This window comes from Mauremys mutica, chromosome 8 (genome assembly GCF_020497125.1).
Source record: "Mauremys mutica isolate MM-2020 ecotype Southern chromosome 8, ASM2049712v1, whole genome shotgun sequence".
Classification (NCBI taxonomy): Eukaryota; Metazoa; Chordata; order Testudines; family Geoemydidae; genus Mauremys; species Mauremys mutica.
Window position 1 is genome coordinate 97,075,947 of NC_059079.1, and position 10,187 is coordinate 97,086,133.

General features: G+C 37.7%; 1 protein-coding gene across 1 annotated transcript in view; it reads left to right on the top strand.

Moving 5' to 3' along the window:
* The window catches only part of ACSL6 (acyl-CoA synthetase long chain family member 6), an 86,275-nt gene extending 76,445 nt beyond the window's left edge, over positions 1–9,830 (top strand). The window contains exons 22-23 of the mRNA XM_045027861.1: positions 240–311; positions 3,674–9,830. Of these exons, the coding sequence (XP_044883796.1) occupies positions 240–311; positions 3,674–3,814 (213 nt within the window). The 3' untranslated portion in view covers positions 3,815–9,830. The remainder of the gene's footprint in view (positions 1–239; positions 312–3,673) is intronic.
* The last annotated feature ends 357 nt before the right edge of the window (positions 9,831–10,187 follow it).

The window sequence follows — 10,187 nt, forward strand, 5'->3', positions numbered from 1 at the left end:
GTTAGCCTTACATTTTCTGCTGTATAAAAATATTACATTACTCATTTATAAAGCATTCATTAATTTTCTATTTATAAAGGAATTTATTTTAAAGCAACATTTGCTAACTGATGTATGAACTGCCAGAATCAACAGTGTATTTGTGCTTTGATCAGTAAACTTTATTTCCTGCTGAATAATATCACTGGATGTAAAGATGTCTCTTGAAGGGTAACGGAAAATTATGTGTTCTAACCCAGGAACTGACACAAGCAATAATGGAAGATATGGTGCGGCTAGGGAAGGAAGGTGGACTTCATTCTTTTGAGCAGGTATGATAACATTATTCCTTATGGCCAGATAACTCGCCCCTTTACGATGAAGAGGCAGTTGTTAGTATGCATCATATAAAGCCTAAATGTCTGATTATGTTGTTTCTGAAAGTAATTATAGCTTGCATTTGTGTCTTTCTTAAACTCTTTGGCCCCTTAAGAATGCATGAATATTGCCACAAAAGTCTACAGCAATAAAAGCCTCATTATTATTTTGATGGTTCCATGCAGGAATTTTGTGAAAGCACCACTATACCATTGAAAATTATTTTTATCGTTTTTGATTAAATAAGGACTACAGTCCCTGATCCCATTTTCTGCACACAGCAGGAGTCAGAGCAGATTCAGTGGGAGTTATGGGTGCATAGGGAATACAAGAGCAGGCCCTATATAATCCTTGATATAATCACCAGAGGTCAAGAACAGTATTTTTAGGAGCCTGATCCTACTCCCATTGAAAGCAATGTTGCAAAGTAGGATCAGGTCTGTAATTACAGTACCATTCATGTAACTGACCTAGAAAATACAGCTGCTCTGTTTATTTTCAGTGCATGCACTAATCCTTTTCTGACGCTTGCCTAAATATTTTCTGCAACAGAATTACAAACATTCAAGCAGGAAAATTCTGAAACTGATGCAGTATTTCATGGTAGCAATAATATAGATCAAAACACATAAAAAGGCTGACATGAAATGTTTCTTTAAAAGTTAATGTTTTATTGCATATCTGTTATTTAAAATAGTAATATAAAAGTGAATATCTAAGACATTATTTAAACATCACTAATAGTCTTCATTTATTTGTTTGTTTTTGCTTGAGAAGTCCAATGAAAATCCAGTGTGTTAAAGAGTTTGCAGAAGCTCCAGAAACTTTAAATCTCCTTGTCTCCATTTTTCTGACAGTTCCATAATTGATAAAAGAAATTCCACATGGAGCGTGGATTATAATACATGAAATTGGCTGTCTAGTAATTACCCTGGGTTGTTCCTGCCTAATCTTCACAATATGAATACCTTTAACTCACCAGTTCTACTGACATGTATTAAATAAACTGTGAGGTTATGAGGAGAACTCTGCTGCAATGCTAAAAATCTAGGGAGAAACAATATGAAATGGAAATACCTGAATGTATTGCAGTTCGAAAACAAGGACCTGTTTTGTAAAGCCTCGTGTGTAAAGCAGTATGTGATTCTTATGACCTAACATTGGGCCAGATTATCTGATCAGTATGGACCATACAGAGATGTCCCTTTGCATGGGTCCACCTTCCCCATAGATAGAGTTGAATGAATTTTTTCAGACTAATAAGTTTATTTGCAAAAAAATGTAGTTTCAGTCAACCCAAAACTATTCACTCTTTGACCCCTCTACCTGATGTGGAGAAGGCATTTAAATTTGGAGATTGCTCCAGTCATTGAGCAATGGGATGTTCTTGGGTAGATCTTTCTCATTCTCTCCTATTTAAGCTGTTCCACTAAGTATAAATAATTAGACATGACCTTTGGTCACCTCCAGGTGAGTGACCTAAACTATAGAGTCATTCTCACACTCTGTCTCTGGTCTAATGACTATTTAAATAGGCATTAACTAAAACAAGCAAACCCAAGAGTTTTTAAACAAGTCCAATTAAAAATCCTTTCTCCTCACAATTGCTCCACTTTCACTACCTTGATTCTTGTGATGTCACCATTTCACTAGTTCTCCAGTAACCCCAAAGCACTTCTGAGCAGAAAAGACCTGAATTTCTGATATATAAAAATCTGTAGTGGATCCAGGCCAATATATTCTGGATGTTTGTCATAGGATTGGGTTTTTTTTAAGAAGACAATCACAAGTAGATGCGAATTTACCAGAAACTCTTCCTTTTGGTTTGGGACTATATATTATGCTGTACTGCAGAACCCTTTGCCACCCAGTCTAATTTTCCTCTAACGCTTTTCTTGGATCCAGACAGGACACTGTTAATTTGAGCGGTCTTGTAATTTTAATCAGACTCTTTCATAATTTTTTAACTAGCTATAACATTAATGCACAAAGTTTACCATTTTAATAACTTTAAAAATAATTGCTGTACCTCTATGTTGTTCTTTTATGTAAACATTTTGTATATAATTACATATAATTCAAGACTTTCAAAAGGTGCCACAGTTTTTGAGTGCTCAACTCAGAGACAATTTAGAGGATGGGTGTTCCAAAATCATGTCCCCTTAGTGCGTCTTAAATTAAGCACCCAAAAATTACAGCACTCAAAATCACTAGTCCCTTTTAAAAGTCACTTGGCCACAGTATATAAAGAAATTATTTGTGGTCCCTACATTTTGCCCCTGGAATAAAATGCACACAGGGAAAAGAGAGCCACAGGATTTCATGGAATAAAAAGGTCACTCTTAAACCACATTTCCTACACCTCCTAGTCTGTCAAAATGTGAAGTGGGTTGGTGCCGGCCAAAAAAAGCAAAAGATGGCTAAGGAGTCCTGTCTGAACCATGTGGATTGTGGCCAACCATACAGAGTAGTTTTCTACTGTCTCCCACCACCAGCACCACAATAATTATAATGGAAACACAACCCACTCGATCTGTGCCACCAAGCTTTCTGCTGTGCTCAGACACCGAGGATTAGTAAGGACAGTCTTGTAAAATTCTATTTGCCTGGGCTGAGTGGTTTTTATCACTGTAACTGGTCACTAAAACATCATTCTTTTTTTCCATGATCATCATCATGTTAACTTTGAATCAGAAGACTTTTATGCCCTTAGTATGATTTCTCCTTCTCCTGACTCTGTGACCCTTCAGCTATGTGGAAATTTTGTGGATGGGGCAACATCATGCATAGCTACATTTCCCCTCTGCTTGAGCCACTCTTGAGTTTTTTGGGCATATGCTCCGTTGCAGACCACACAGTGGAACAAGAGCACAGCAGACTGGATGCGTATTTCTTTTAGGGACGGGGTAATATTTTGAGGGGAGCATGTGGACAAAGGTTTATGGTGCAGGAAGAAGCTAGTGCTAATAAAAATATGAGGGACTGATTGAGAAGTGGTGAGATACAGCTATAGTATAGACAGGTGGTGTTCATACTTCACCACTTCACTCTGTTAGTGATTCTTAATTCCAACCTGAAACACAAATATTGTATCAGTCCTGAGAGTTCCGTTAAACAAGAAGAGTGTGTGGATGCTTTGTGATATGGACAGACAACCAGTAGGAATGAAGATGGACCCAGCAAAGTCATTTTTGCTGATAACCTAAGCAGGATAGTTACGATTTCAGGAGATTTGATTAGTACTAATTAATCAATTAATTAATAGTGGATGATGTTAGTTTAGTTTTGCCATAAATATATTCATTTTCTATTTCAGGTCAAAGCCATTTACATCCACTCTGATATGTTCTCAATACAAAATGGCTTGCTGACACCAACACTAAAGGCTAGGAGACGAGAGCTAAGAGATTACTTCAAAAAACAAATAGAAGAGCTTTATTCAAGTGTCTCCGTATGAAGCGGCAGGAAATTCTTCTGAATAATGGACTTTGTAGCAATATTAAAGTACGTACTCAAAAGTACAGAGCCAGAATGACACAGTTGAAATGAATAAGCACCTGACCTTGTGTCTGAACCTTTTGTTGTTCCAAGACCTCACCACTGATATAACAGTAATCTTCCTTTTTCATCAGCTGTAGTACCTTATCTTTTTACAGTATGTACGCTGTAGGAGACTACTGAAAACTACACTACATATCCATAGAAAGATACATAAATTCCAGCACATCTTAAAGTATATCATGGAAGGTTACATTATTATTAATGTCCCCAAATACTATTGATTACACATCAGGAAAAAGGTATGTGATATATCTGTTGATATGATTGTATATAACATTATAGATTAGTGACTGAAATCCTGGATAATTCAATAATGTGGTCTACCTCAAACATTCAAAGACTGATAATTAAAATCACAACTAAGTCTGTTTTCCCTAACCTAGAACTTCAAGCTAGATCTTTGGTCGTTTTGTTTTGGTTTTTTAAGTGACAGCTTTTATACTCTGCAAGACAAATTCCATTGACTTTATGTAATCATCAATGATCTGACTAACAGAGAACGAGGAAATAAATCTCCTGATTTCATTTGTATGTAATATACCCATCAGCATATTAGGCCTAATGGAAAAACCCAGATTAATACCACTTCGTAATTGCAAAAATATTTTAGGAAGTTATAGAATTCCCTGTATTTCTTTTTTCAGTGCATCTGAACTCAGTTTATAGAATGGCAGATAGATCTTCCTTGAGATGCTGATTCAGCACAATATGCCCATGGGTTCATACATGCACAAGCTGGGAAGGCTGTGGAAGGATTGGTGGCTCTTTGGCAGACTGATCTATTCATAAGGGTCAACTTTCTGTGGGAGCTACAAAATAAAAAGCTTCACAAGAGGAGGATAACTAGTGTAAATGAACCCTCACCATCCTATACACTCCTGATTCTTAATTTATTGCTTCACATGCTGCTAGTGCTGTGCAGTCCCATCAGATTAACTCCCTGGCACAGCTGCAGGTAGAGGAATGGAGCTCTGCCCCAATGTATGAACTATAATGGTGAACAATGTTCAGTAAAACAAATTTACTTGCTAGAAATGGTGACATCATATTCCCATTGCTGTAGCGCAACAGTGAAGGGCCTCTCTTGTGTTGCCGAAGATGTTACTCCTGAGTGCCCATGTTGCTGAGGGGGAAGCTTCCTTGATGATTTGCCTTCCCACCACCATTGTGAGATGGCATGGTGTGAGGTACGGTTACCACCTGGCAGGTATTTGACCAGCCTGGCTGGGTTTTTTATGGATTTACCAGAAAAATAATTTAGTCTGCCAGGTTATCTTTTTTAAGGATTTGCCTAAGGATTTGCATTATGATCATAATACACTTGGATATCTAATGTCAAAAGTCTCTGTGCAGCTAAAGATGCTGCAGTGTTCCCACTTCTGCAGTTTAAGCGATAACTGCTTAAACGTGTTTGAAAATACAGTAGCAACATGCGTGTGTGTGAGAGAGGGTTTGAGTCATGCGAGAGTGATACCATCACGTGTTATCTCTTGGGTGACCATATTTCCCAAGGGGAAAATGGGATACCCCCAGCTGCTCGCCCGAACTGCCACCCCCCCGGTACAAGGCCGTTCAGTCACTGGAACCCTGCCACTTCCCCCTCCCCTCCCCATGCAAGGCTGTTGCTGGTCACCTGAACCCTGCCCACCTCCACAAGGTTGTTGGCCGGTCGCTGGAACCCTGCCGGATCTCTGCATGCTGGAAAGTTTCCTTCCCCCGCCCCAGCCCTACCTCCCTCTTGCACAGGGCTGGCATCTCTACTCGCTTCCCTTTCCTCCACATCGCATCCTGCTCTTTTGCAAAAGTGGGCATTTGTCCTGATTGCTCTTGCCAACTGATCAAGTTACCTTGTGGTTGGGGGTTGGAGTTGCAGCAGGCTTGGGGCGGGGTGGTGGGCGGAGAGGGAAGGTACTGCGTTTTTTTGCGTTTCAAAAGTGGTAACCCTAGTGGGAGGGGGCACAGGTTTCTTTCTGATGGGTCTTTAAAATTGAGCTTACAGCTAGGGAAAGACTGATCTTTGTGCTACAACCACTTAAATTTTTTTCCTTGACTGAATCAAGATCTATCAAAGAAGAACCCTTCCCTGTATTTTGGACATTTGCAAAGCTCTAATACAAGTCCATGACCCCAATTACCATATAAAGCAGTTAGTCTGGATAAAGCCTTAGCCTTCACTGTGGCAAAGGGGAAGCCACTAGAAAGGCAGTATCTCCCCAGTGGAATAGGAGCAGACTCTGGAACTACATGCTCAAACAGCATGGTGTTAAAAGCTGCAGGCCTAAACAATTCAAGGAACTTGAGGACACTCCATGAGTCAACAGCCTTGGTGGTTTCTTTCAGCTGAACTTATTTTTTTAATAGCTGCTATTAGTTATACCAATCCACACACTAGCATGAGGCTGCTAGATGACCTGGTTTGCTAGGGCTGTGACTACAAACTTATTTTTCTGTATGAGACTGGAGTCCATCAATAGTTTTCATACTAAAAAGCCTATTAATTAAACTATTAATCTATATCTTCCCTCTGAAATTCCATTGCATGCTTTAAAAGAAATGAAATGAATTGAACTAATGAGGTAGGTTTATTCAGTCTGTTTTATTAAAGTCATTTCAGAACAAACAGCTAAAAATACACAGGAGACTGCGTCTGTTACATAATCTCGCTTGTACAGCACGTGTTTATTTGATTTATCAAATGTGCATTCTATGGGCCTGATTCTTCATTGCCCTGCATCTTGTGTAGTCATTTCCATCAGTAGAAAATTGGTGTAAAACACTACCATTGCGATCTGGTAGTGTTTTACACTCATGTTACACTGATATAAATGACTATCCACAGTGCAAAGCATCAGAGCATCAGGTGCAATACCTTTTTTCTCCTTTAAGCAAATATGAGCTATTTTAGGAACCAGTGACTAGTTCCTTAAATAAACAGATGTGTAAAAGAAGCTATTTTCCACTAACCTTTCTCTACAGCATGAATTGAATTTACTTGCCTTTTCCTCTAAAATGATTCAGTCCATCTGACCTGTCCAGACAACTGAGGATCCTAATTTGAATTTATTTATGCTTGTTAATTTTAATACTAGAGGGGGTGGGAGTAGGAGTTGGAAGAAAAAAATATGTACATGACCACACCAAGGTGATGTCAAATTTGGAAAGAATTGGCTCAAATGAATATTTTTCTACAGCCACATCCCAAAAGTGTGTCAATTTTTAAATCTTGGGGAAAACCCTGGGTACATGAACTAAAGCCACCCTCACCCCCCCGGTAATTTTATCTTGCGTAATTAGAACTTCCTCTGCAGATCACCCTCAGCCTCAATAACCTCGGAAACATTAGAAAGGATTAAAACCTCAAATGAATATGTGCCTAAATATGTTCTTTAACGTGATAAGCACTAACATGCTTTCCTTAAATATCTGGCACACCTGTCTTCCTTTTGCATGTTTTGTTTTTCCCTTAAGTGAAAATATTTATTTTCACTGCAAGGAAAATCCCAGTGTTCATTAGGTTTGAGTTCCCTGTGACCTCTTTATAGTATCTCAGGGTAATAATTTACGCAGTGTGTTGTGTATCTTTATCTTATTTGAGAATTCCCCTTAAAAACTCAAGTGCCATCAAATAAATGATAGTATGTACTGCTCTTCTCCAGAAACATTTCTCCTCTGGATGGCTTAAAAATAAGTATTTTCATCTTATCACTTGAAGGTATAGGGGCTGATTCTTATACAAACCAGCGAGAAGAAAAAGTAGTTAACTCCACTGAAGTCAATGGAGTTACACTGGTGTGAAATCAGGGTCAGATGAGAATAGGGCCCCTGTGGTGCGCCGATTGTCTGGTCCCCCAAAGATGGCATCTCTTTGAGCAGACTAGTATGTTGAGGTCGTTCTACAATTCATTTTCCTTCATAATATGATGTGCTCTTCCCCTTTATATAGTCAAAAAAAAGTTTCCTTGGGCCTGATACTATGTCCACTGAAAAGATTGCCTCCTTTGCTCATATGAGAAAACCAGATTCAAACATACCTTCAAGCCCAATCCCCTTGAGAGAATGATGCATAGTTATATATAGTTATATATGATGATCTTCACTCAGTATATTTCATAGCCAACATACCTCCCCTGCCCCAGAAACCATCAAAGAAGATACACGATAGAACTCGCACAGCATTGAGTCCTAACCTTACAGAACTGGCAATATGTGTAATTAAGTAATGCGGTACTGAAAGGCAAATGTTCAGGGTAAAATATTTGATTCTATAGTGTACATTATAGAGAAAAAGTGGTAATCCCTTTGCTGCTCAAGTAGGCTTTTACAGTACATTATGCAATTGCTACTATCTCAGCAATAGTAAGGTCCAGTGTCATTACTGCCTTGGGTATGATTTTGCTGCATATAACAAAGAAATTTGTCTTTAATAATTCTTCTAGAATGAATCAAATTGAGTTCATTTCTTTTCCATGTGTGAAAAGCACAATCTTGTGATCTATATGTAAATAAACTACTATAAGATGAATGTAAACTCAGAAAGAATATACTATTTTTGCATGACAACAGGCCACTTAAAGATGTGTTGATGTCTCACAGAAAACTTTAAAAAAACATTTTGAGGGGCAACTCTATCAAAATTCTGCATTTCTCTTGTTCTCTTGTTCTGTTATTATAAGGGAACAGATATATGAAAACAGGATCTTTGTTGCTTTTTGGAGTTCTGTTCCTCTTTTCCTAGGGTTCCATTCTTGCAAGAAGTAGAGTATCTACTGTCAGTTGCTAAGATGACTTTGCTCCTGTCTGGAAATTGAGGGCACTCACCACTCATTTTGGAGAAGGTACTAAAGAACTAAAGCTCTATCAGGCCCATGCTCCTTAAATTAAAAAATTATTACTGGCATAAATGGGCACAACTCCACTGACTCCAGTGAAATTGTGCATTACACCAGCAGTAATTTGAGCCAAGGGAATGTCTGTGAATCTCAATTAGTTGCTATAATTATGATGTCACACAGATCGTTGTATCTTAAAATGAGGAATTAACAAGAAGAGATTAATTTTTAAGGAATAAAATCCCAGATGAAATTCTGGCCTCACTGAAATCAATGGGAGTTTTAACACTGACTTCAGTGAAGCCAGGATTTCATTCCTGTCTTTAAGCAAAAGCCTTTAACATTCAACAGTCAGGGGAGAACACCAGAAAATTGTACCTAAGTGGAACTGTTCCCAAACAGAATGTTTTCCATGAGACATCAGAGCCTCTTTAACCCCTTCACTTTAGTATACTATTTTGTTATGTGTTTAAAAAACATAACTGCAACAAACACACAAATCAGACTTTTTCTTACATGTTGCTTATTCAATTTTCAACTGAAGTGAAGGGATTAAAATCTATGACTTATAAATATGTGTAAAAAGGCATCTTAACTGTAATGAAAGATTTTTCAGTTTTGGTATAATAGCATGTATATCAAAAATATAAAAGGCATCTATGTAAACTTTTGTAAAGAACTAAACTGTCACATTTCTCAAAATTGCTCATAAAACATTCTTGTGCATTGACTTACAATAAAATCTTTTATAAAATCTTATTCCAACACTCTGTCCACATGATCAGAAACTAGTCATTCAGAATGTGTGCCTATACTAAACATACAGAAGGAAAGAAAAAACAGTGAGCAAGGGAATATTGGAACCCGAGATAAATATTAGCAATCTTCAATGAACTGGATGTTTCAAATTTCTCCAAGAGATGGCCATACAACAGCCTTTCTGTAATGGTTTCAGCTCACTGTTGTTTTAAAACAAACAATAAAATAACCAAATGTGTAAGCTTGTTTAATAGAATTAACTATTGGGAATGCATAGTATTTTTTCAGAACTTGTGCTTAAAACAATAAATTTTAAAATTATTCAGTCTCATTCCAATTTTTGTGTGCATGTATACACTTAATATTACAGCTTCAAAGAATTCAAAAAAATTGTTGCAAAAGTTAGTAAAATGAAATGTATCTAGCTAAATATAATCAGAGTGCTCTGTTAAACTAACACATTTTGATCAGAAAAGTATTGTAACATAAAAACTTGGATTCAAGTAGCACTCAACTGGCTCATAAGAATTCCAAGCAGTGAAATTACAAGGCTAAGCCTATATGCATATGAATTTATGAACCAAGAACAGTGAAGTGGAACAGAGATGCTGTCCAGACTGTTCTCTTCAAAAGGATCCCTCCCTGCTGGACAAGGCAGGATTCCTCAGTGCAGGCTAAGGG